Source organism: Papio anubis, chromosome 1 (assembly GCF_008728515.1).
Source record: "Papio anubis isolate 15944 chromosome 1, Panubis1.0, whole genome shotgun sequence".
In the NCBI taxonomy this organism is placed as follows: domain Eukaryota; kingdom Metazoa; phylum Chordata; class Mammalia; order Primates; family Cercopithecidae; genus Papio; species Papio anubis.
In genome coordinates, this window is record NC_044976.1 from 198,671,774 (window position 1) to 198,698,043 (window position 26,270).

The 26,270-nt window shown below is 42.8% G+C and overlaps 1 protein-coding gene and 1 long non-coding RNA gene across 6 annotated transcripts in view; one reads left to right on the forward strand and one right to left on the reverse strand.

Annotated features, from left to right (window-relative positions):
* Nucleotides 1-5,202: 5,202 nt before the first annotated feature.
* Nucleotides 5,203-7,324, reverse strand: LOC116271619. The gene is made up of 2 exons (XR_004180222.1): nt 6,458-7,324; nt 5,203-6,008 (listed from the first exon to the last, which is right to left on the reverse strand). It is a non-coding gene; the product is annotated as an uncharacterized LOC116271619 (long non-coding RNA).
* Nucleotides 7,325-7,948: 624 nt separating this feature from the next.
* RAB4A (RAB4A, member RAS oncogene family) overlaps nt 7,949-26,270 on the forward strand; it is a 35,013-nt gene continuing 16,691 nt past the window's right edge. For 2 of the 5 annotated variants that reach the window (XM_003893793.4, XM_021931183.2), the window contains exons 1-2: nt 7,949-8,257; nt 24,368-24,448. In XM_003893793.4, coding sequence (XP_003893842.1) covers nt 8,227-8,257; nt 24,368-24,448 — 112 coding nt within the window. In that variant the 5' untranslated portion in view covers nt 7,949-8,226. The remainder of the gene's footprint in view (nt 8,258-24,367; nt 24,449-26,270) is intronic. The other 3 variants (XM_009197909.3, XM_009197911.3, XM_021931188.2) reach the window with 3 other exon arrangements.

Here is a 26,270-nt window from a genome sequence, read left to right on the forward strand (position 1 = left end):
TCTTTTCCTTAGGCATTAAATAATTCTATGCCTTTTGGAATCATAGCTCTGTGTTTTGGGCTTTTTATACCGCATTTTTAAAAGGAGAGGTTTCAGTTTGGTTTGGTTTGAGAGAGAAATTCCAACATTGATACATACTAGCTGTGGAAACTGGACAAAATATGTAATCCATTTGGGCCTTTGTTTCTTCATCTGTAAAATAGGATAATACCTCCCTTATAAATCTGTTGTAAGGATTAGGTTTTATAATACACGTAAAGCGGCCGGGCGCGGCGGCTCACGCCTGTAATCCCAGCACTTTGGGAGGCCGAGGCGGGCGGATCACGAGGTCAGGAGATCTAGACCATCCTGGCTAACACGGTGAAACCCCGTCTCTGCTAAAAATACCAAAAAAAAAAAAAAAAAAAAATTAGCCAGGCGTGGTCGTGGGCGCCTGTAGTCCCAGCTACTCGAGAGGCTGAGACAGGAGAATGGCGTGAACCCAGGAGGTGGAGCTTGCAGTGAGCCGAGATCACGCCACTGCACTTCAGCCTGGGTGATGAGCAAGACTCCATCTCAAAAAACAACAACAACAACAACAACAAATAATAATAATACACATAAAGCACTTAGCACTATACCTAGTGTTTATCAAGTACTCAATAAATTATACTAGTATTAGATGATACTCTAGTTTTATTATAGCCTTCTCACAATCACGTGGTGGCATATAAGAGATCCATTATTTTTTTTTTTTTTTTTTGAGATGGAATCTCTCTCTGTCACCCAGGCTGGAGTATAGTGGCATGGTTTTGGCTCACTACAGCCTCTACCTCTCGGGGTCAAAAGATTCTCCTGCCTCGGCCTCCCAAGTAGCTGGGATTGCAGGCGTGCACCACCACATCCAGCTAATTTTTGTAGTTTTAATAGAGACAGGGTTTTACTATGTTGATCAGGCTGGTCTCAAATTCCTGACCTCAAGTGATCCACCCACCTTGGCCTCCCAAAGTCCTGGGATTACAGGCAACACTGGCTGTTTTAAAGGGGAAGTGTTATTTATTTTTGGTTTTGTTTATTTACATTTTAATAGGATTGCTCTAGCAGCTGTGTTGAGAAAAGACGACACAGGGAGACAAGCATAGAAGCAGGAAGGGGAGGTCGCTGCAAAAGGCAGGAGAGAGGTGAGGTGGGCTGATGCAGGAGGTGACCAGGGTGGGGGTGGGGGGGCAGTGCAAGTAGCAGAAGCAGATTGTGGATGCTCTGACAGTACAGCCTGTAGGCGTTGCTGATGGATCAAATGTGGGCATGAGAAGTCAGGCAGGACTCCAAGGTTTGGCCCTGGTGTGATGGTTAATATTAAGCGTCAACTTGATTGAAGGATTCACAGTATTGTTCCTAGGTGTGTCTGTGAGGGTATTCCCAAAGGAGATTAACATCTGAGTCGGTGGACTGGGAGAGGCTGACCCACCCTCAATCTGGGTGGGCCCGTCTAATCAGCTACCAGAGCAGCTAGAATAAAGCAGACTTGCTGAGTCTTCTGGCCTTCATCTTTCTGCTGTGCTGGATGCTTCCTGCCCTCGAACATCAGCCTCCAAGTCCTTCACCTTTCGGACTCTTAGCCTTACACCAGTGGTTTGCCAGGGCCTCTGGGGCCTTTGCCCACAGATAGAAGGCTGCACTGTCGCCTTCCCTATTTTTGAGGTTTTGGGACTTGGACTGATCCACCACTGGCTTCCTTGCTCCTCAGCTTGCAGACAGCCAATCATGGGACTTTACCTTGTGATCGTGTGAATCAATTCTCCTCAATAAACTCCCTTTCATATATACACGTATCCTATTAGTTCTGTCCCTCTAGAGAACCCTGACCCTGACTAATACACCTGGCAAACTGCCATTTACTGAGATACAAAAAATTGCTGAAGGCACTAGTTTGGTCAAGAAATCTGGATGTTTAGTTTGTTTGTTTGTTTGTTTGTTTATTTTGAGACGGAATGGCTTCGTCCAGAGCAACAGTCTGGGCTCTGTCGCTCAGGCTGGAGTGCAGTGGCATGATCTTGGCTCACTGCAACCTCTGCCTTCCAGGTTCCTGCGATTCTCCTGCCTCAGCTTCCTGAGTAGATGGGACTACAGGTGTACGCCACCATGCCTGGCTAATTTTTTGTATTTTTTAGTACAGACGGGGTTTCACCGTATCGTCCAGGCTGGTCTTAAACTCCTGACCTCGTGATTCACCCGCCTTGGCCTCCCAAAGTGCTGGGATTACAGCCGTGAGCCACCGTGCTCGCCCTTGGTTTTTATTTCGTTAGTATTAAGAAGCCTGATAGGCATTCATTCAAGTGGACGTATCAAGTAAGCAATTGTACACAGAAGCCTAGGCAAGCTAGAAATTAAGGAATCATCAGCTTTAGATCGTATTGAAAGCCTTAAGACCAGATGAAATGAATGAGCAAGTAAGTGACTGCAGAGAAAGAGTGCCACAGACTGAGCTCTGGAGTCAGACGGGAGGAAGAAGCAGCACTCCCTGAGCTGGGGGTTGCCCAAAGTTGTACAGACAGAGAGACAGAGAGAGTGCCAGAGGTTTGCAGAGGGTTCCCTTCGAGTCTTCTACTGAGCAGTGCAGGCAAGTGAAGAAATACCTGCATTTCTCCTACCGTGGTAGGCACTCCTACCCCATGCCAGATAAAGAATCACCTGCAAATATTACAGAAAACAATCCCAAGCACTCATGCACGGCCCAGAGGAACTCCCAATTCCGCCAATCATGGTGAAAACCTTCATAACTCAAGGACTTGTTGAGTAGAACGCTGCTCAGGGCCCACCCCCCAAAAACGCCTACAAACAAGATTTGAAGCATCAAGCTCTTTCCAAAGAACTTATCTGCACCCCTGAACAAAGCTCAAAAATATTTATAAAAATAAACGTTATATGTATCTCAAAGTAAACTTGTTAATGTCTGGCATTCAATAAAAAATTATCTGGCTTGTAAAGTAGGAAAATATTACCTACAATGAAGAGAAAAGCCAATCAGTATAAACAATCTCAGAAATGACTTAGATGATAAAGTTAGTAGAAATGACACATGTTCCATATGCTCAAGAAGCTGGAGGAGGGCCTGAGAGCGTGATTACTAAACACGGAAACCAGAATGTAGGTCCAGACACCGAGTGAAACTTCTGCAGGTGAAACAGCAATGCCTGAGAGGAAAATTACGCTGGATGGAATTGACAGCAGATTAGATACTATAGGAAAGATGAGTGAATTTAAAGACCCAGCAATGGAATTACACAAAAATGAAAAACAGAAAGAAAAATGACTGACAAAAAATGAACAAAGCCTGAGTTAGCTGGGAGACAAATTCAAGTGACCTAGTATTTTGTGCAGTAGAATCGCCAAAGGAAAGGAGAGGCAGGGGCAGAAAAAATATTTTAAGAAATAATGGCTGAAAAAATTCCAAATCTGATAGCAACTATAAACTCAAAGACCAGAGAAGTTCAGTGAAACTCAAGGACAAGAACTTTAAAGAAAATCAACACCAAGGCACATCATAATCAAATTGCTTCAGACCAGTGATACAGATGAAATCTTAAAACCAAGCAGAGATAAAAGACACATTGCATGAAAGAAATAAAGATCAGAATGGCAGTTGACTCCTTATCGGAAACAAAATAAGCCGGAAAACACTAAAACAGTATCTTCACGTTAGAAAAAAAAAAAAATTGAAAACTCTAAAAATCAAAACTGAGCAAAAATAGCTTCAAACACAGAAGTGAAATAAAGACTTTTTTGGATATATAAAAGCTGAAAGAATTAGTCACCAGCGGATCTACACTTCAAGATCTGTTAAGGAAAGCCCTGCAGGCAAAAGGGAAATGAGACCATGGAAATCTAATCTGCACAAGAGAATAAGGAGTCCTAGATATGGTAACTACATGAGTAAATATAAAATACTTTTTTCTTATCGTTTAAATCTATTGAAAAGAATTGGCTGGAAGTGCAGTATATACGTACGAAGTATTGAATATTATTCAGTCTTAAACAGGAAGGAAATTCTGACATATTCTACAATGTTACAGATGAATCTTGAGGGCATTATGCTAAGTGAAATATGACAGTCAGGAAAAGACAAATACTGTATGACTCCATTTATATGAGGTACTGTATCTAGAGAGGCCAATTCCTAGAGACAGGAAGTAAAATGGTGGTTGCCAGGCACTGTGGGGAGAAGTGAATTGGGGAGTTATTGTTGAACAGGTACAGAGTTTCAGGTTTGCAAGATGAAGCGTTCTGGAGATGGATGGTGGTGATGGTTGCACAACAATGGGAATGTATTTAATGCCACTGAACTGTACATTTCAAGATGGTTGAGATGGTACATTTTATGTCTATTTTACCACAATTAAAAGGAAGAGAGAGAGAGAATTAGTAGCTTATTAAGTAAAAACAATAACAATGTATGTGGGTGTACAACATATGTAGAAGTACAACATCCTCAGCACAGATGCTGAGGGAGGATGGAGGTAAATGGTTGTTTCTTACACTCTGTATAGTGTATTACCACTTGGAGGTGGACTGTGATAAACACCTATACTATCAACCCCAAAACCACCACTAAACCTCACAAGAAATTATTTGTCCTAAGCAATAAATGAGATAAAACAATCACAAAAATGCCTCCGTCCACACAAAAGGCCTAGAAATAGCAGTCTCCTGGAGCAGCAAGCACAAGTGTACACATATATCAAAAATTATCAAAACGTACACTTTAAATATGTGCAGGCCGGACGCCGTGGCTCACGCCTGTAATCCCAGCACTTTGGGAGGCCGAGGCAGGTGGATCACCTGAGGTCAGGAGTTCAAGACCAGCACAGCCAACATGGCGAAACCCCGTTGCTACTAAAAATACAAAACTTAGCCAGGTATGGTGGTACGTGGCTGTATGACTGCAATCCCAGCTACTCAGAAGGCTGAGGCAGGAGAATCACTTGAACCCAGGAGGCAGAGATCATAGTGAGCTGAGATCATGCCACTGCATTCCAGCTTATGCAACAAAGCAAGACTCCATCTCAAAAAATAAAATACATACATACATACATACATATGTGTAGTTATGCCTACTATACTTCAATAAAATTGTTTCAAATAAAAGCACGGTGAGCTGCCTGGACGGGTGAAAATTCCAGTGGTAGCCATAATGTCTTTCCACAGACTTTCTCTTCTCCTTTCTTTCAGGGACACAATAATATTGCATTTCCTGTCCTCTTTGAAATTAAGCGTTGCCACAGGACTTGCTTTAGCCCACAAAATGTAAATACAAGTTCTTATAGCAATTAATTCCTGGTAAGTGCCTCTCTAGCTAATGCACAATTGGTCCTAGTGCATTGCCACTCCTACCTGAGTGACTGTGGAGGTGTGTTTAGATAAAACACATTCGGTCAGCCTGGGTCTAGGAGGGCCCATGAGCAAGTCTCTGCTAGTGGGAGTGGACAGGTAGTCTGAGTGAGGAACTTTGCTGTGTAAGTCATAAATGGGTTGAGAGATCTGCATTACTGCAGTTAATCTAGCCCATTCTGACAAATATTCCCTAGCAACAGGGGTATCTGATCACAGACATAGTTTTTTTGACAGTGGAAGGTAAAGTGGCCCAGTGACCTCTGAGGTCTCTATTTTCTTGAAGATGTGAGTTACATGACATAGTCTCCACCAGCCTGGCTGTGGAATTGAGCTTCCAGTTTCAAGTCTCCACTTGTATGTCCAGAACGTGGCTCCTTCTCAAGGTAAAACCCAGGGATTGCTGAGTTCCCAAGTGCTCAGACACAAGTCCACTCATTTTCTTCAATTCCAGTTACCAAAGAGAGTCACCATTCCACCGAGGCTGTGACCAGTGCCCTCCACCAGGCCTCACTCCAAGAATCCCATGCATCAAGCCCTAGGGCTCTTCACGTTGGGCATTAAATGCGAGGTCCTGCCACATCCTTTCGCATTGTCAGGAAGCACGAAGGAAAGTACCAGATACTTGAAGGACCACTGACCTGGAAAAAAAGTGGGATCTAGTTTCAGCTCAAAAAAATCCTTCTCCATAATTACATTTCCCTTAGACAACTCTCCAACATGTCTAGGCTTTTGTATATCTGTTTTTACTCTGTCACAAACCTCCCCCAAAGAGAAAGGAGATGATAACTGGAGAAAACACAAATTAATTTTGCAATAATTTTTTTCTTCCATATAATCAGCAGTGCCTCAGAATCAAAGCAGTCTCTAAAAACATTTTGAAGAAATTTGTTTTCTTTCAAAGACCCAAAGTTACTAAGATGCAAAGAACCTTCCATAGTATCATTCGAGGATACTGAACTGAACGGCTCCTTCAAACCTTGCCCTTGCATATTTCTTCTTCCAATTGTGATACTGCAGTTACATTTGCAAACTAAATGGTCTCTTTAGGTGGTTTTTCCAAAACAAACAGTCTTTCCCAAAGGCCTACCTAAGTCTTCATTTTCCACAAAGTAGAAAACTGCCCACAGCTTTGAAGTGGCAGCATAATTTGTATTTCTACCACCTTGTCCAGGTTTCAGGGATCTCTGGTCCAGTTTCAGTCAATAACACTATCACTGCAGCTCACTGACTTCTTTCTTGTACATAGTGGTTTTTCGCAGGAAGAAAACATCTAACGAATAGGAAAGACTTCAGGTGATGCTGTTTTCTTCCCACTTCCTGGGATCACTGTCTTTCCTCTGAAATAGTTTTAATCAGAACCAATCTGCTATACTCAGGAGCCTAAATCAAACACAACATGCAGAGAACCAAACAAGAAAGCAAAAAATGATCTGAGCCATTGAACAAGAAATATATACAAAACAATTTTAGGAAACTGCAGCTCTCACAACCTTTCACCATGGGGCCTTCTCTGTGGTTTAGAAAAAAAAACTGCATTTATTTGTTATTAGGATGGGAGAGAAGAGAAAAATACCGACCCAAATAGCCCCTGGGGAAGAGGGAAGCTCTGATGCCAATGTGGAGGATGGAGCCAAATTGACTCAGGAAAAAAAAAAAAACTTTGTACTGGCATTTTCCACACAGTCCAGGTCACTTGGGAGCTTAGCCAGGGATATTTTGAGCATTCGACAACCTATTGTGAACAAGGTTGGGAACTATGAGGCGCTATGTGGCCCTGATCAAGCTCAGATGGGCCAAATCCTCAACCAAAATTCTCTTTCCCATAAATGTTTATCTCTACATTTCCCACAGAAGGGGATTCTAACTCAGTTTTGCTTCTGAAACCAAACTATCCAAGGCCAGGTGAGATGATTCACGCCTGTAATCCCAGCAACTTGGGAGGCCAAGGAGGGAGATAGTTCTCAGCCGTAATCCAGAACCCTCTAAAATGGGATGTGGAGAGGCTGCTGTCTGTAGTCTTGCGATGACTTCAGCATCTGGGCATCTTGAGCTTCTGTCATTCTGCCCACACCTGCTCAGCTCCATTCAAGAGGGCCGGGCAGTTTGGAGTGAAAGCTTAGCTTCCCAACGGGTAAATGAACCCGCCTCCCATTCACAGGGCGGCCTCTGGCTGGACACCTGGGGCCTACTGCCCCCTTGTTACACATTAACCAAGTTCTGGCCTCGATCGTAACTGCGTCAGGGAAGTTTCTTCCTGGCTGACAGCCTCAGATGATGACCGAAGACAATGTCTTTAACTGAGACCGGCCAGTGTGGCAAATGGACTGCTTTCCTCCCCAGTGCAGGCACCTTCCTCCTCTGTTCGGTAACTGGACCCCACTGTCCCCAGCCCTCTGTCACCCCCAAACCTGCCCACCGCCTGCCTCTACCCGACCTTCCCTGAGGGAAATCGGGACTCAGCCCGCAACGCCCCCACCCGCCGCTCGCCCAGCCTCGGGGCACACCGCCAGGAGACCCAGCCCGCGCACGTGCTTCCGGCGCGCGCCGAAGTCCCCATACGCCCCGCCCCGGCCTCCCCGTGCGCACGCGCGAACGCGGCGTGGGCCGGGCCTCGGGTAGCCCATCTCCTCTTCCTCCTCGCGGTCGCGGCCGGACGGAGGGTGGAGGTCCCTGCGCCTGCGCGGAGCTGGAGTCCGGCTGGGCCGCAGCCGCTGGGAGGCCGGCGGTTGCCGTGGGGACCGGTCGGGCCCCTCCCTCCTCCGGTCTCCCGCCGCAGGTTCTTCCCCACCGAGACGCGCCAGCGGACCGCGGGCGAGTGCAGCCGGTGACCCGGCGAGAGGCGGCGCCGCTCCCAAGATGTCGCAGACGGCCATGTCCGAAACCTACGGTACGAGGCCCGGGTGGCTGGGCGCGCGGATCGGGCCGCGGGGGGCGTCGCCGGCGCGGGGCCGGGCTTGGGCTGCGGGGGTCTTGAGGGTGGCGGTGGCGCCGGCCGGAGCCGGGGGACGGGTCTCGGAGGTGCCTGGGCCTAGGACCGAGATGGGGGACGCGGGCCGCGGGGAGCTCGGGTGGGGTAGCTGGTGCGCCGGGCGCGGGCGGGGCTGTGCACAGCGCATTGGCGTGATCCGCCTTTTCAAGTTTCCTCTTGCTCTTTCTCTGCGCCTGCACTGTTAGCGCTTTTCCCCTCTCAGTCTAATGTAAATAACTGAAGGTTTGGAAAGCCAGCTTGATGTTCCGTTTCAGCTGCTATATTATCCCCAGCGAGCCGTGTGAAGGGCTTAGGGCGACGCCTGTGTTCCTCAAATACTTCAGTTTGACCTTTCCTGGTTTGGAATTCCTGGCTTTACATTGGGATTACGGTGAGGAGTTACTGATAGACTAATTCATCTCTTCCTCCGGAGACCTCTTCGTTTATTTCTCCCTCCCTCTCAGTGTTTTTTAGTCTTTTCTGAGTTGCATTTTGGCTATTTATAAACATGCCTTGTATCCTTAAGACAGTAAGCACCTTGGAAGCAAAGCCTTGGCTGTTTAATCTTTGTTTCCCCTGCAGCATCCAGACCTGGAGGTGCTCGACAAATACTGTTTTGAATAAGCGAAAGCTTTCCCAGTGCATATACTGTGTGGTGTTTTTTTTTTTTTTTCTCCCCTTTTTTGGCCTTGCGTGGTAAGAATAAACAACTTGTACTTTCTATCAGAGTTGAATATTAATAGATGTTTACCAGTCCCTAATCAGTCTTTCAGATGTGTGTATTCTCAGATTAAGACTTTGATTTGGAGTTTTACAGTCCCAGAGAGAGGCTCAAGTTCAAAATTACATACCTCAAGCCAAATTAGTCCTGTCTCCATCTGTCCTGGCGTGCTGCCTCCTTCTCGGCAACAAATACTGTGGAATGGCATCAGGGAAGCGGGCACCGTGCTGGGAGGGCTGTAAGTCCTGCAGAAAGACAGCAGACACGGCTCTAGTCTCATGGAGCCTACCGTCTATTGAGGGAATGCAGTATTCATCCAATTGTGATACTAATGAGTGAATAATTAAAAACCAGCCAAGAGTTCTTAAGGAGTGTGGTCCGTGAAAGTGTGTTAGAAAGAAAGGTGACCCAGACAGGGGGTGTCGGGGAGGCATTAACCAGGCAACACACAAAACATCTCAGGCCTGTGGGAAGGGCAACTCAAGAAGGGTGTGTTTTGAGCACCACGCTGGAGAGATGGATGAGGAGACAGAGAGGAGAGGGCCTTGAGGAAGGCGTGAGTCTGTCTTGTAAGAAAAAATGGGAACTTTTGGAAGGGCTTCCATGCTGGGGTCACAGTGCCTTTGGTCCACCTTCAGTGAGTGACTCCTGTGACTGGTACTGCCCTGTTCTTGGTGACACAGGGGCATGACATCTGTTCCTAGAAGGCTTAGGAAATCCTCCAGTAAGTCGATGCCTTCATCAGGACAAGTGTTTGCAAATGCTTCTGCAAATGGCAGTGGTCTGGTTCTTCCTGTAGAGAACCACAGTCAGAAATGTTGTAAGGAAAACATGCTCTTTAGCAATTATTGGTTGCATCTTTGCACTTCTTTATTTTCAAGTGCTCTTTAGCCCACGCTGAGTTTCTTTAACCTGAGTAAGGAGCACAGAGCACAAGGGAAGGGTGGAATGTCCAAAGAAGAAAAGCAAGTGGGGGTCATGAATCAGTAAGAAAGGACCTTTTATGTTTCATTTTTTGTTTACGCAATGATAACAACTGATAAAATAGAGCATATCTTTGGCATCTCCACTTCAGACACAGTTAACTGAACTTTTGAGCTTCACAGATTGATTGCATTCTGATCATAAGGCTTTAACCATTAGTATTCTTATTTCATGATAACTTCCAAGTATGTTTTTACTTTGCAGTTCTGAATTGAATCTTTTCTTCTAATAGAGGAAATTAATCGAAAACTAGTAGAAACTAATAAATAGAAAATGAGGCCAGACGTGATGGCTCACGCCTGTAATCCCAGCACTTTGGAAGGCCGAGGGGGCAGATCACTGGAGCTCAGGAGTTCGATACCAGCCTGGCCAACATGGCGAAACCCCAACCCTATTAAAAATACGAAAAATTACCTGGGCATGGTGGTACGCTTGTAGTCCCAGCTACTCGGGAGGCTGAGGCATGAGAATTGCTTGAACCCAGGAGGCAAAGGTTGCAGTGAGCCAAGATTGCGCCACTGCACTCCAACCTGGATGACAGAGTGAGACTCTCCAAAAAAGAAAATGAGCTTTAGAAAGAGCAAGCAGGACAGCTGAAGTTTGCCAAGCTGAAGTAAAAGTCACCTAGAACCAAGTCCTAGGCTGTCACTTGGACGTATCAGTGGCCATATTTATATGGCATTGTTCCTTAAAAGTGAAACAGTCAGGCTCCCTTCTGGATATTTGCCTCTGAGCTGGTGAAGGAATGTTTGCCTAACCTTTAAACTCCTTTGTACTCTGTGCTCATTTGCTCTTCTGTAAAAGGAAGCTCTGTGTAGCTTGACAGAGAGATGAGGAAAAATCAAGGGCCAGTGCATGAAATGTACTGGGTTTTTGTTTTTGGGGTTTTTTTTCTTTTTTTTTTCTTTTTGTGACAGGACCTCACTCTGTCACCTAGACTAGAGTGCAGTGACACAATCATGGTTCACTGCAGCCTCCACCTCCCTAGCTCAAGTAATCCTCCCACTTCATCCTCCTGAGCAGCTGGGACCACAGGTGCATGCCACCACACCTGGCTAATTTTTTTTATTTTTTTATTTTTTTTGTCAAGACGAGGTCTCTCACTGTTGCAGTCTCATCTCGAACTCCTGGGCTCAAGTGATCCTCATGCCTCCACCTCCCAAAGTGTTGAGATCACAGGCATGAGCCACTGTGCCCTGCTAAAATGTACTGTTAATGAGCTACCTTTCATTAATGTGTTCATTTAATATGCTTTTTAACATATTAAAACAGTATTTCACCTTCCATAGACTGAGTAGTGTTGAACATTTTTTGTTGCTTTGAAGTCACCACATGAATATTGTACTTTATGTAATATCATGAAGCAAATTGAAATCTTAGGTTTCGGATGTAACCCTTAATCTGAATATGAAACGAAATTCTCCCAAATGTCATTAGATACACTACATTCTTAAAGCCCTGGCCGGTTAGTACAGCTTGGGACTTCCCAAGGAACTCTGCTTCAGGCATCTGAGACCTGGGAGATGACAAACTGGCTGAAAGTAATTTTGATGCCAAGCAGCAATGTTCAGAAAAGAGCTAAAAGGTATATGTGGTGGGAAAATGCCAGAAATTTCTTTTAAAATTTAAGTGCTGGGACAGTTTGAGAGTGAGGAAAAATCTAATACAAAATCTCTACATATATTAGAGTTTATGCCATCTACAATGGGAATAATATATGAAAAGAATACAACTCAAATTGCTGGTTCTATGCTCATTTTTATTAAAATATACTCTTAATGTTTTTATTTTGTGCTTCATTTTGAAAACAGCACAGTATTACAGTATTTGCCATATAATTTTTTTTTTATTATTTTTTTTGAGACGGAGTCTGGCTCTGTTGCCCAGGCTGGAGTGCAGTGGCCGAATCTCAGCTCACTGCAAGCTCCGCCTCCTGGGTTCCCGCCATTCTCCTGCCTCAGCCTCCCGAGTAGCTGGGAGTACAAGCGCCCGCCACCTTGCCCGGCTAATTTTTTTTTTTGTATTTTAGTAGAGACGGGGTTTCACCGTGTTAGCCAGGATGGTCTCGATCTCCTGACCTCGTGATCCGCCCGTCTCGGCCTCCCAAAGTGCTGGGATTACAGGCTTGAGCCACCGCGCCCGGCCTTGCCATATAATTTTGAGAATTATCAGAATATTTTCCTTTAAAACTGTATCATTGTAGGCTGTTTGGGTTGAATTGTGTTCCCCAAAATATCTGTTTAAGTCCTAACCCCTAGTACCCATGAATGTGACCGCATTTGGAAATAAGATCTTTGCAGATGTAATCAAGTTAAGATGAGGTCATCATACTGAATTACGGTGGGCCCTAATTCGTTGCCTGGTGTCCTTATAAGACGAGGGAAACTTAGACACACATGTATTCGGGGAGAAAGAGATGTGAGGATGGAGGCCAAGATTGGAAGGATGCATCTAGCAGCCAAGGAATGCCAAGGGATGGCTGGCAACCACCAGAAGCCAGAGGTAAGGAGGGATCCTTCCCTAGAGCCTTCAGAGAGAGCTTGACCCTACCAGCACTTTGAATTTGAACGCCTGGCCTCCAGACTGTGAGACAATAAACTTCTGTTGTTTTAAGCTTCCCAGTTTGTGGTTCTTTGTGATGACAGCCCTAAGAAACTAAAATATAGGCTTTGCTCATCAAAATACAACTCATGGAGAAATTTAGGATGACAAAGCAAGATGGAGTGAAGAAGATATCCTTGATAAAGGAAGTAACATTTCTTTTCTTTTTTTTTTTTTTTCTTTGAGACAGAGTCTCGCACTGTTGCCCAGGCTGGAGTGCAGTGGTGCGACTTCCACCTCTTGGGTTCAAGCGATTCTCCTGCCTCAGCCTCCCAAGTAGCTGGGACTACGGGTGCCCGCCACCACACCTAGCTAATTTTTTTTGTATTTTTAGTAGAGACAGGGTTTCACTGTGTTGGTCAGGCTGGCCTCCAAACTCCTGACCTCATGATCCGCCCTCCTCAGCCTCCCAAAGTGCTGGGATTACAGGCGTGAGCCACCACGCCCGGCTGTAAATAGCATTTCAAAGTCACCTGGTTCCAATAAAGTATGAAATAACTTGCTGTTAGGGAAATCACCCCAATTGCCCTTTACCTTAATTTCATGAAAGAACAGGTAAACATGTCAGCAAAGGAATCCTGTAACACCAAAACAAAGGACATTTCTTTAAGTTGAATAAATATATGATTAGACATGTTTGTCATTTTCTTTTTCTCATTCACTGAAAGCTGGTGAACATTTCAAGTACCAAAGTTTAGGAAACATTGCACCAGTGCTTATCAAACTAATGTGCACACAAGACCCCTGGTGTGTTAAAATGTAGATCCTGACTTAGAGGGTGAGGGAGATCTGCATCTGACCAGCTTCCGGGCCATGCAGGTGCTGTTGGTCCAGGGAGACTCTGAAAACACGATTTTTTGAAAAAACAAAATATTATTCTTTCTCATGGTCATTTAAACTGTAAAGTATTCCAGCCCATGCCTGTGATTTACTGCTGATGCGCTGATGACTGTAACATCTATATTTCTCATCGCATCCTTCACTCAAACTACAGGTCTTATTTTCAGCTACCTAACTACACCTCGGTGGCCTCCTGGCATCTGAACACAATACGTCCCAAACCCAACAAACTACTCACGCCTATACCCGTCTTCTATTTTTCCTGTGTTTGCCTAGAAGATAAAGTTAGAGTCCATTTTTGATTCTTCCCCATCCTTACCTCCTGGATCTATTTGGTTTCAGAGTCTTTTGAGCTAACTTCTTAACATGGTTTAAGTTACTGTTTACCCTGAAAGATGCAAAGGAAAGTTAAATTAGGGCCAGTTTACATGATTAAAAGGTAAGAAAATTGGGTTTCATTCCAAAGTTCTTCGTCACAGTGACTTGAGCAGCTGTGCTGACTGTCTTGCAGCTTGCCATTCAGCATCCGCACCGCTGATGCTGGAACCTGGGTTCCACAGCACCTGGAACCTGGGTTCATGAGGATATGAGAGCCTCCTAGGCCAGGATGGGAGTAGTTTTCCGCTTTAGAAGAACTATATATCTATATATAATATAGATACATTATATATATATATGTATTTTAAATAGTTTATATATAAATCATTTACAATTATATATAATTATTTTATATATATATATATAAAAATAAAAATTGTTATATCAGTGGAAAATAGCAAAGAGCTGGCCTGCTAAGTAACTGGCTTCCTCACATCAGCTTCCTCAGTGCATGTGATCCCAACGAATGGGTCAGGAAAACCAAAGACCCAATCACGAACCTGGAGCAATTGTTGGGGAGCCTATGCTGCAGATGTTAAATTTACAAGGGTCAGGATTCCTCTGTGCCGACAACGTTTAATTCAGGCTTAGGTGAACCGCGGCTCCCACAGGCACACTGCAGAGTCCCATGATTAACTTTTGCTGCATGTTCCACCTCCTTTACTTCTTATTCTTCTCCTCCACAAGTCATGTGTTCCTCTGCTGCCCAAACCTTCCACCTCTCCTAACCAGCATTTCATCAAGGTTTCCACTGTTCAATTCCTCCCTGACCATTGTACCGAGACTTTTTGTCCTTTAAAGTACCTGTCATCTTATATTCTGTCCTCTCCCGGCTCCTCGTTGCTGTTATCTGATGACCCTGGGGATAGTCCTTACTCAACAAGGTCATCTGTCATATGGTCTTGTTCTTTGCTCCAACTCCTGACGGATCCTGGGTCACTGCAGTGTCCTTGCAGAGGTCAGTCAACAACTCAGCTCCACAGTTCCTTGACTTGATCTCTAGTCAGGATGAAGTTACATCTCTTCTACCACCTCTTCAGGTACTCCCTTCCCTGGCTGCTCCCTGGACTTTGTCACCTATCCCATTCTGACCACTCCAACTCCATCCATTCTTCACTTTCAGAGCTGCAGGCTGCTGGTCCATCTCCTCCCTTTCTTCTTCTTTTTTTTTTATTTATGTTTGTTTGTTTGTTTTGAGACGGAGTCTCACTCTGTTGCCCAGTCTGGAGTGCAGTGGCACTATCTCAGCTCACTGAAACCTCCACCTCCTAGGTTCAAGTGATTCTTGTGCCTCAGCCTCCTGAGTCGCTGGGATTACAAGTGTGTGCCGCCACACCTGGCTAATTTTTGTATTTTTAGTAGAGTCGGGTTTCACCATGTTGGCCAGGCTGGTCTCGATCTCCTAACCTCAAGTGATCTGCCCACCTTGGCCTCCCAAAGTGCTGGGATTACAGGCATGATCCACCATGCCTGGCCCCTTTCTTCTTTTCGGGCAATGAGCTGCTCTCTCTTCAGATAAGACACCCATGGCATTTCCTTCCACCTCGTCCTTTTTCTTTCAGCTACACACACTTTGCACAGCTCCAGCCCTGGCTACCCAGCCGTCTGCCTTGCCTGCTGTGCAGACAGAGCTCCTTTTAGATTGAGATCATTGCAGATGTATGGTCTCTGCTTCCAGCTGGGTACTCAGTAATACTTAGCAATCATTTTTCTTATCCTGGTCACCTCTGTCTTTCTCCACATCAGCTATTTTAAACCTTCACGCATCTCCTCAAGCCCATTCTCTCACTCCTAGTAGATGACCACCAGTAGATGTAAGGAAAAGATGCCATGTCTGCAAACTTGCTTACCTCATCCTTAACCCTTTCTATGTCGTCTCAGAAGAAGGTCTCTCTTGTCTAAAACTAACCCCAGCCTTCTACTTTGGACCCCATCTCTAAAGCTTCAGGTCCCCACTTCACCCATCATGTCTGTTCCCCTCCTTTCTCTTTCCACTGGTAGCTTCCTGGCTTTGCGCCTTCCTCCTTTAACAACCTCTGTCTCTCCTTTCCCTCACAGCTAAATTGCTTATAAGAGCTGTCAGTACTTTTTGTCAACAGTGTCTGTCTTCCTTCATTCTTCAACTGACTGTAATTAGGATTTTGCCCCCACCTGAAGCGATGTTGGTTTCACCAGGGATGCTGATGATCAGTCAGTGGACACTTGGCAGCCTTTTTCTCACTTAGCTTCTCTTTTCACATTCAGCCCTTATGAGAACTGCTTCCCCAAATCTCCACTGTGTTGACTTACAGGTATTTTCAACTTAATCTCTGAATTTGCAATTTATTGTTTTGCCTTAAAGCCTATTCCTCCTCAGAACCTTCAGCATCTCTTATCTCAGTTTTCATAATCACAGATCCTAAGCCTTTAATTCCTAAAGAAGGAAACCTTGTTTAAATGACTCCATTCTACCCAAATTCTAATGCTATACCACGGCACTTAGCCTCTTCTGCCAGGAAGTAAGACACATGAAGTGCATCATACGGTGAGAGGCCATACATTCGTGCTTCCTTTCTGACCTTTGGAAATCTCGAAAGCAAGACCATTGCTTGGGGAAAAAACTAGGAAGGCAGAGGTCATCTTGTCTGCTGAATATAGCTTAATTTTCTTGAACACTCAAGGTCATCCTTGACTATCAACTGCTGCACAAAATGTGCTGTGCTATTATGGTCACTTTCTAGCTCATCCCCTGCTGTCCCCATCTGCCTTTGTGCCTGTAGTTCACAGTCCTACTTCAGTATATACCTTTGATCTGCTGCAGTTTGGGGCATTAGGCAATAGTGCTGTTTGAAGTGAATGTAAAACAAGTCAGTCAATTCCAAATGAGGTGTCTCCTGTAGAGTTAATCTTTTTTGGCTTTATGTTTGCTATTTCAGTGGGTAGGAGGCCATTTTTTCCTAGTCTTTATTTTGTCTGTGTTCCTGAATGGCTGACATTTGCCCAAGATTGAATTCTAATTATTTGATACCTTTCCTGTCATCTCATTTGACATTTCATGTGGAAAGTTAAAAGTACATTAGTAGGATGTATCTGTTTTAGATTTTCTGCTTTGGGGTGTGGTCTTTCCCTTCAAGCTTAATTCATTCTATAGGAAACCCTCATCGGGTGAATGTAATTATCATAAACTGAACGAGAAAAATTTATCGTGAGTTTGAGCCCTCAAGTTAACGTTCACTATAATAAACACCAAATCTAATTTAGGTGGACACAATTATTTAACCAGTTCACATTTAGTTATCTTATATAACCTACATAGGCATTTTCCCTTCATTAATTACTCTGTAATATGGCTATTCACCTGGAATCTAGAAGTTCAGATTCCCCACTTGCTTCCATTGACACATGAGAGGAATTCATCTTGTTACTGCTGGGTAAGGATTAGAATGTTCTGTAGTTGTTAAGCACTATACACTTAACATATAAAACATACACTTGGTATGCTATATATATGTCATCCACTGTTAAGCAAGGAAAAAGAAAGAGAAAACCACAGATTAAAAATGCAAAATAAACCCATAAAACTAGTACAGATTCTGCCATATTCTGATATGGAGTCATGATGAGTGAGATCATCATTGCTGCAAACCAGCAAATGTTGAACACTCTGAGAGAACATGATGCCATACATTCCTGCCAGAATGATTTCTGTGAGATCCAGGTAATTCAGCACTAACTGAAACTCCTCCTGAAGTTGGATTCTCATCATCTACCAAGGAATAATTCATCGTCCATATAGTATTATCTATGTTATCTAAATACATGTATCACCACAAGGAAAAAGAATTAATAGACAGCTCAGCTGCTTTTCTGCTACTCCTTCCTTCTGGTATTGTTTCCTTCTTGAATCCTTTGCTAATTCTTCCAGTTTGGGGACTGTGCATAGTAAACTTACAGAGTCATTGTCTGATAATATAATATTTTTTTTTCAGTTAAGCTTTCTATTTTGAGATCATTGTAGATTCATATAGTTGTAAGAAAAAATACGGAGTTCTCATGCACCCTTTTCCTAGTTTTCTCCAATGGGAAAAACTTACAAAATCATTGCAGAATATCACTAGGATATTGACGTTGACACAGATCCAGGACACTTCCATCACCACAAAGATCTCTCCTGTTGCCCTTTTATAGGCACAGACTTCCTTCCTATCACCACATTTCCCTTAGCCTTTGGCAACCACGAATCTATTCTCCATTTCTATAGTTTTGTCATTTTAAGAATGTTATATAAATGGAATCTTGCACTTGCAATTTTTTGGGATTGACTTTTTCACTCAGTATAATTCTCTGGAGATACATCCAGGTTATTGCATGTGTTGACAATTTAATCCTTGTTATTGCTGAGTAGCATTCCTTGTTATGAGTGTACCAAAGATTGTCTAACAATTTACCTGTTAAAGAACATCTGGGTTGTTTCCAGTTTTGGGCTATACCAATACAACTGCCATAAACATTCATATACAGGGTTTTATATGACACAAAGTCTTCATTTCTCCGAGATGAATGTCTAGGAGTGCAGTTGCTGAATCATATGGTACTTAAATGTTTAGTTTTATAAGAAACTGCCAACCATCCAGTTAACATTTTACTTAGCGTTAAAATCTCGGGCTATAATGGTGGGTTTGTCTGTCCTTTTAATTCTGTTAGTTTTTGCTTGACATATTTTACAGCCGTTTGGCATATACATGTTCAAGATACCTATATCTTATTGGTGGCTTTACCCTTATGTATTAATAGTTATGTAATGGCCCTTTCTGTCTCTGGTTATTTTCTTTGTTCTGAAGTCTATATGATATTAATACAGCCAGCCCTGTTTTTCTTTGATTAATGTTTGCATGATATATCCTTTTCCATTCTTTCAGCAGTCCATATCATTATAACTGAAGTGAGTTTCTTGTAGATGGTGTATGATTAGGTCATGCTTTTTAAGTCAGTCTTCCAATCTTTGTCATTTAATTGGTGTATTTATTCCATTTACATTTAATATAATTATTGATATTGTATGACTCAGTTTTGCCATTTTATTTCTCAGTTTTCTTTTCCAGCCTGCCTTGACTGGCCGTTTTTAAAGAATTCTGTTTGATTTACCAAGAGTGTTTTTGAATGTATCTCTGCTCATGGCTGTTTCAGTGGTCACTCTATGTCTTACTTTATATATATATAACTTATCATAGTTATATATATATATATATCATAGTTCACTATTTTCATCTTTTTATCCTGTCTTGTTTTAATTGTCTTAAGTATTTCCTTTACATATTTTAGAATCATATAGATAATACTATTTTTCTTAAACAGTTAAACATAATGAAGAAGACTCAAGATAAGAAGGAAAGCCTTATTGTATTTGCCCATATTTTTGCTTTCCGTGTTCTTTCTTCCACTCTGATGTTCCAAGATTCCTTCTTTTATCATTTTCTTCCTGTTCAGAGAAATTCCTTTAGCTGTTCTTTTGCAGGCAGATTTCTTGGTGATAAATTCTGTTAATTTTTTTTTTTTAAATCAGAGAATGTCTTCATTTACCCTTTATTCCAGAAAAATAGTTTCACAGGACATAGGGTTCTGGGTTGAAAGGTTTTCTTTCTTTGAGCACTTGAAAAATACAATCACTCTCTTATGGCCTCCCTGGCTTCAGATGACAAATCTGCTGTTATTTGAACTGTATTTCTCTTTTGGATACAGTATCGTTTTTCTCTGGCTACCTGTAAGACTTTTTATTTCTCTTCAGTTTTCAGAAGTTTAGTTATGATCTTGTCACAGACTTGTTTGGGTTTATCCTGTTTGGGTTCATTCATCATTTCAAATCTGTAAATTGATGTCTCTCACCAAAGTTAAGTTTTCAGTGCTATTTCTTGGAGTGCTTTTTTCAATCACTTGCTCTTTGTCCTCTCCTTCCAGGACTCCAGTGACATGAATGTTAGATCTTTTTTATTGTCACCAGGTCTTTGAGGCTCTGTTTATTTATTTCAGCCTTTTATTCTTTGTTGTTCAGATTGGATACTTTATCATTTTGTCATCTAGTTCACTGATTCTTTCCTGTCACTTCCATTCTGCTGTCAAGCCGATCCACTGAACTTTTATTTTGGTAGTTTTATTTTTCTGTTTTAAAATTTCTGGTTGGTTCTTCTGTGTATCTTCTAGTTCTTTGCTGAGACTTTCTAGTTCTTTGCTGATGATTTCTAATTTTTTCATTTATTTCAAGCATGTTTGTGTTACTTGTTGGAACATTTTTATGATGGCTGCTTTAAAATCTTTGTCAGATAATTCTAACATTTGTCATCTTGATATAGGAATATGTCTGTTACCTTTTTTCTTTCAGTTTGAGGTCTTCCTGGTTCTTGGTATGATGAGGAGTTTTCAACTGAAACCTGGATATTTTTCTATTTTGTTATAGGACCTTAGATCTTTATTTAAGTCTTTTAATTGTCTTCCTGTCTTGGACACTACCTGATCACTGCCATCATGTCTGGATTCTGGAATCTAGAAGTTCAGATTCCCCACTTGCTTCCATTGACACATGAGAGGAATTCATCTTGTTACTGCTGGGTAAGGATTAGAATGTTCTCATCCCCCTTTCCCTGGTGACCTCCACTGACACTGTGGCAGGGGCACAGAAGAGCTCATTACCCAGCCAGCAGAGATGAAAGCCCTAGCTCCCTACTTGATCTTCTCTGACACCATCTTTATGGGAATATTGATATGCTTGGGTGTAGCCTTGCAAGGGTGGAAGTTTAGGCTCCCCATTCAGCCTTCGTTGGCATGGGTACAGGTTGGACTGTAGTTTTTGCTGTGGTACTTGGCTAGAATAGAGTCATTATTGTGGCAGAGTTTTCCTCTCTCTTGCTTGGCTGCCCCTTTTTTGGTCCCATGGCTACAGAGAGCAGGCTTTCGCTAGGACTTTTTTTTGTCTGCATCCATTGGCATTTCTGGGTTGCCAGCTTGTTCTGCTCCAAGCCTAGGATATAAGAGGCAAAAAGAACCCAGGAAACTTCCTTCCAAATCATTCCTTGGGCCCTGAAATTCCTGGTACACTGAAATCTCTGGTACACTGGCCTTCTATTGCTCCATCCACCCTTTCAGAGTCTTTTTTTTTTTTTGAGACGGAGTTTCACTCTTGCTGCCCAGGCTGGGGTGCAGTGGCGCAATCTTGCTTCACTGCAACCTCTGCCTCCCAGGTTCAAGCGATTCTCCTGCCTCAGCCTCCTGAGTAGCTGGGATTACAGGTGCTCTCCACCATGCCCGACTAATTTTTTTTAAATTTTTAAAAGATTGTTAGTAGAGATAGGGTTTCATCGTGTTGGCCAGGCTGATCTTGAACTCCTGACCTCAGGTGATCTGCCTGTCTCAGCCTCCCAAAGTGTAGGGATTACAGGCATGAGCCACCGCGCCTGGCCTCAGAGTCTTTTCTATTTCTTTTCTAGGGTGGTTTTTGTTTTGTTTTGTTTTGAACGGAGTTTTGTTCTGTCGCCCAGGCTGGAGTGCAGTGGCACAATCTCAGCCCATTGCAATCCACCTTCCAGGTTCCAGTGATTCTCCTGCCTCAGCCTTCTGAGTAGCTGGGATTACAGGCACCCATCACCACGCCTGCCTCATTTTTGTACTTTTAGTAGAGACAGGGTTTTGCTGTTGGCCAGGCTGGTCTCGAACTCCTGACTCAGGTGATCCACCTGCCTCGGTCTCCCAAAGTGCTGGGATTACAGGCATGAGCCATCACGCCCGTCTTTTTCTAGGGTTTTTAGTTGTTCTTAGTGAGAAAAATAGGAAAAAGTTCTTCTACTCCATTGTCCTGGAAGTGGAAGACCACCTAGGCTTTAAGGGTAATTTTTTTGCACATCAAATGCAACAGTGTTGCCCCTCTTCTCAGCTGTGTGAGGATAGTACCCCCTTGTTTTTGGACCTTTGGAATCAAGATACCTAGTTTCTTTATAAGCCTTTTTTCCTTTCTTTCTTATTGCTTTTACAGTCTTCGTGTTTATTCTGCAGTTTCACAATTACGTATTTATGTGTAGGTTTATCCTTATTTATTCTTCTCATGGTTCAGAGTTATTTTTATTTGAACAATCCTTTAATTTTAATTCTATAAAATTCTCAGCCATTATTTCTTTAAATGTAGTCTCTCGGCCGGGCGCGGTGGCTCAAGCCTGTAATCCCAGCACTTTGGGAGGCCGAGATGGGCGGATCACGAGGTCAGGAGATCGAGACCATCCTGGCTAACACGGTGAAACCCCGTCTCTACTAAAAATACAAAAAACTAGCCGGGCGAGGTGGCAGGCGCCTGTAGTCCCAGCTACTCGGGAGGCTGAGGCAGGAGAATGGCCTGAACCTGGGAGGCGGAGCTTGCAGTGAGCTGAGATCCGGCCACTGTACTCCAGCCTGGGCGGCAGAGCAAGACTCCGTCTCAAAAAAAAAAAAAAAAAATGTAGTCTCTCGGTATACCCTCATTCTCTTATTTTTTTAATTTTAAAATTCCTGTTAGACTCATGTTAGATATTTTCCTTCAATCCTCCATGTCTCTTGAGTTCTTTTATATGTTCTGTATATAACAGCCTACTGTTAGCTCTCGGTACAGCCTACTGAAATCTCCAGGTTTTATTCTGATTCACTAATTCTCTCCTCCGTTTTGTCCATTTTACTTTTTTTTTTTTTTTTTTTTTTTTTTTTTTTTTTGAGGCCGAGGTCTTGCTCTCGCCCAGGCTGGAGTGCAGTGGCCGGATCTCAGCTCACTGCAAGCTCCGCCTCCTGGGTTTACGCCATTCTCCTGCCTCAGCCTCCCGAGTAGCTGGGACCACAGGCGCCCGCCACCTCGCCCGGCTAGTTTTTTTTTTTTTTTTGTATATTCTAGTAGAGACGGGGTTTCACCGTGTTAGCCAGGATGGTCTCAATCTCCTGACCTCGTGATCCGCCCGTCTCGGCCTCCCAAAGTGCTGGGATTACAGGCTTGAGCCACCGCGCCTGGCCCCATTTTACTCTTTAACCTATCCATTGAATAATTAGTTTACAGACAGAGTGCTCTGTCGCCCAAGCTGGGGTGTAGTGGTGTGATCCTAACTTGTTGCAGCCTTGAACCCCTGGACTCAGGTGTGTACCCTCCTCAGCCTCGCAAGTAGCTGGGACTACAGGTGTGTGCTACCACACCCAGCTAAGTTTTTTATTTTTATTTTTTTTAGGAACAGAATTTCATATGTTGCCCAGGGTGACCTTGAACTCCTGGGCTCAAGTAGTCCTCCCTCCTTAACCTTCCAAAGTGCTGGTATTACAGTTGTGAGCCAACGCGCTTAGCCTGGAATTTTTTAATGCCAACAAAATTCTAATAACGTTATTTTTAGTTTGATTGCCTGTAACCATGTGAATATTATGAGAGGTTGAATAGGCTTCATCTCTCAGTGGTGATTAACATAGTTCTTAAGAAACAGGTGACAGAGCTAGGCCAAGCATCAGTAAAGGAACACACTCTTGGAGCTTAATTGAGGAGGAAGTGCTTGGTCTGATCTGGAAAAGAGTGTGGAGGTGACACTTTCAAAGGTACAAACAGGGGAGCCAGGAATACAGAGCAGAGCCTTTGAGACCACAGAAGGAGTCAGGCAGCAGTGGAGATTAGCAGTGGTGGGTCAGGAGCAAGGGTAGGGAGTGGACTTAGCAGCTGAGTGAGATGGGGAGGGAGTTGGTGTTCTGGTGCTCCCGAGCTCCTCAGCTCTTAAGCTATGCAGAACTACGTACGGTTCTTTGATAACACAAAAAACAAAGTGAATTAATATGGGTAATATGAAGTTACCTATACTACATCATGCTAATTAACAATTTCTATTTGGAAATCCTTTACTTCCATTTTATAAAAAATAATATCCCAAATTGAATGTATTACTATGTGTAAAGAAAAAATTATTCAGTTTGTCATTGAATCAGACAAATTTCACACTTGAAGTGCTGATCTAAACATGGCTTATGCTGCTAACAAATTACAGATGAGGGAAAAGAAGCAAGACCACATAAATCTGCAAGTGCAGACAAAACTTATTTTTTTCCTCCTTTTCCCTTTTCCCCTGCTTTTTAAAAAGAAGAAAGAAGTAGACTCTTCAAAGTCTACCAGGCTTACTGTTTTGTACAGAAAACATTTGAAATTTCTAAACTAAGTTTGCTGCCAACTGAATATGCATATTTCTTTGAATAGTGGCTAGCAGAGGGACAAGTTTTATTCATTCCAACAGTAGTTTTCAAACTTTCAGCTTGCAAAGTAATTATTCAGAGAGCACAGTTTGGAAAACCACTGACTTAACATGTCAGCCAAATATCTAAAATCCTTAAATGTCAGAAGGTAAGTCAACACGTATATTGTCATTTCACAAGATACTCAGTTACCTCTTTTTCCTGTTATATTAACAACTAAGATACTAAATTTTATGATCATGATCTAAGAAGAAATTCACAGCACCATTTTGAAGTTATTTTCACAGTCTCTTTTTATCTTTCAGATTTTTTGTTTAAGTTCTTGGTTATTGGAAATGCAGGAACTGGCAAATCTTGCTTACTTCATCAGTTTATTGAAAAAAAATGTAAGTGTCATCAAATGGTCATTCTCCCATGCATGTCTTCTGAGAGCCCTCTCTTGCTCAGATTTGTTTACAGTAAAACTTAAACTTTTTTCAGAGGAAAAAAGTAATAGTTTGAAAGTAAGTTGAAGGGTTATGTTATTAAACTTTGGGTGATGTGATTTTTTATTAAGTTAGCATTTCAGTTTAACAATGGTTCAATATATGATTACTTATACTGTACATTTTCCAAATGCTGAGAGATCTTATAGTGATATTGAAGATAGCAAAGGGGTTCTCTGGCAGGAATCCCATTTCCTGACAGAGCAGCCAGAGAAACTCTAGGCATACATTTTGGATAAAATAACAACATTTGGTCCTCATAGTGGGCTTGTATTGTAGTTAAGGCAGGTAAGGCAGTTGCTGTCATCAATTCTGTTTTATAGGCCAGGAACAGACCTCTTGACCACACAGCCCATCTTTTACCATCAACCTTCGCTGTTTTGGTAAGGGAGGTTGAATTTTTTATTTCAAACCATGTGAGACATTGGAAAGCTGTAGAAGACTGTAGGTTTGAAAGGCCCTTAAAATAAAAAAAAAAATGCTTTTATAATAATGGAAAGAATTGTGGAGAAAGACCTGTCTAGTTGGTGGCAGGTGGGTGAAGGCTCAAAAACAGAATGTCTTTTTTAATTAAGTGTATCTTAAGAAAGTTTACGTGAGACACTGTAGGTGGTGGGTAAAAAGGAGAAAGAGCCAGTATGGGGTGGCTTGGCGGAAAGCTTTGAAGAATAATAAAATGCTAGAAATTTACTCTGCTACTTCCATTTTCATCAACCAAGAGCTTGTTGGAGCCTGTTTGTTTAGTGACATGGACCCAGTGTGTCTTAGTCACAGAACTGGTCCTTACTGAATTTAGCAAGTGTTCATTCACTGGATAGTTTATTTACAAGTTGCCAAGACTTTGCATGGTATAGTCTTAGAAAAGAATACCCAGAGGGTACTGGGCCAAGTACTCAGCTTATGTAATCACTCTCTCCTCCTCAGAGAACTCCCCTGCATGGTCCTCCCCACAACTCCTCACAACAGTGATGAACGGAAGGTCTCTCTTTGTAACCAGGATGCCCCTGGCCTTTAGCTGTTGTTTTTTGAAGGATTTTACTCTGCATTTTTCCTGGTAGTTTACTCCTAATGGAATTTCCGTACTAGTTCTATACTGTCTGGGCATGAAACAGACTAGCATAGTCACTGTAACCATTTATGCACCCTCTGCCCTGTGAATAATAAATCCAGTTGCCAAGTGGCATCCCTGATCCCTGGAAAAATTAAATTTTGTTCTGCAATTACAAACTACAAACTAGCCAATGGACTGCATAGCCATGATATTCAATTTTAGCTTATCTGTTCATCATCACCGAAATGTTCTTTCATAGGCAGTGTATTCCCGCTGGGTTTAGCAAAATACTTATTTTGCCTCTCTCCTGCCCATTCAAATAGTACTAATTTCTCCAACAAATTCATCCCAAATCATTTCCATAGAACACTACAATTAATAAAAGCTCAAACACCTGTAGATCGCATAGGGTTTTGTTTTGGGCTTTGTTGGAGGGTGTTTTGGGCTTTGTTGGAGGGTGTTTATTCTTTGGTTCAATTTTTTTCCTCCTTTTCCCTTTTCCCCTGCTTTTCCTTCCATTCACTGTTATTTCTTTAGAATATTTAACCATTCAAATACAGTAGTTGAAACTGTCTCCACCTCATTACTTACTGAGTTCCAGACCTGTCACTGGGCGTTACGCCCTTCAGAATGGTACCTGGTACGTCAGCAGTCGCCATCTGTGAGCATCTT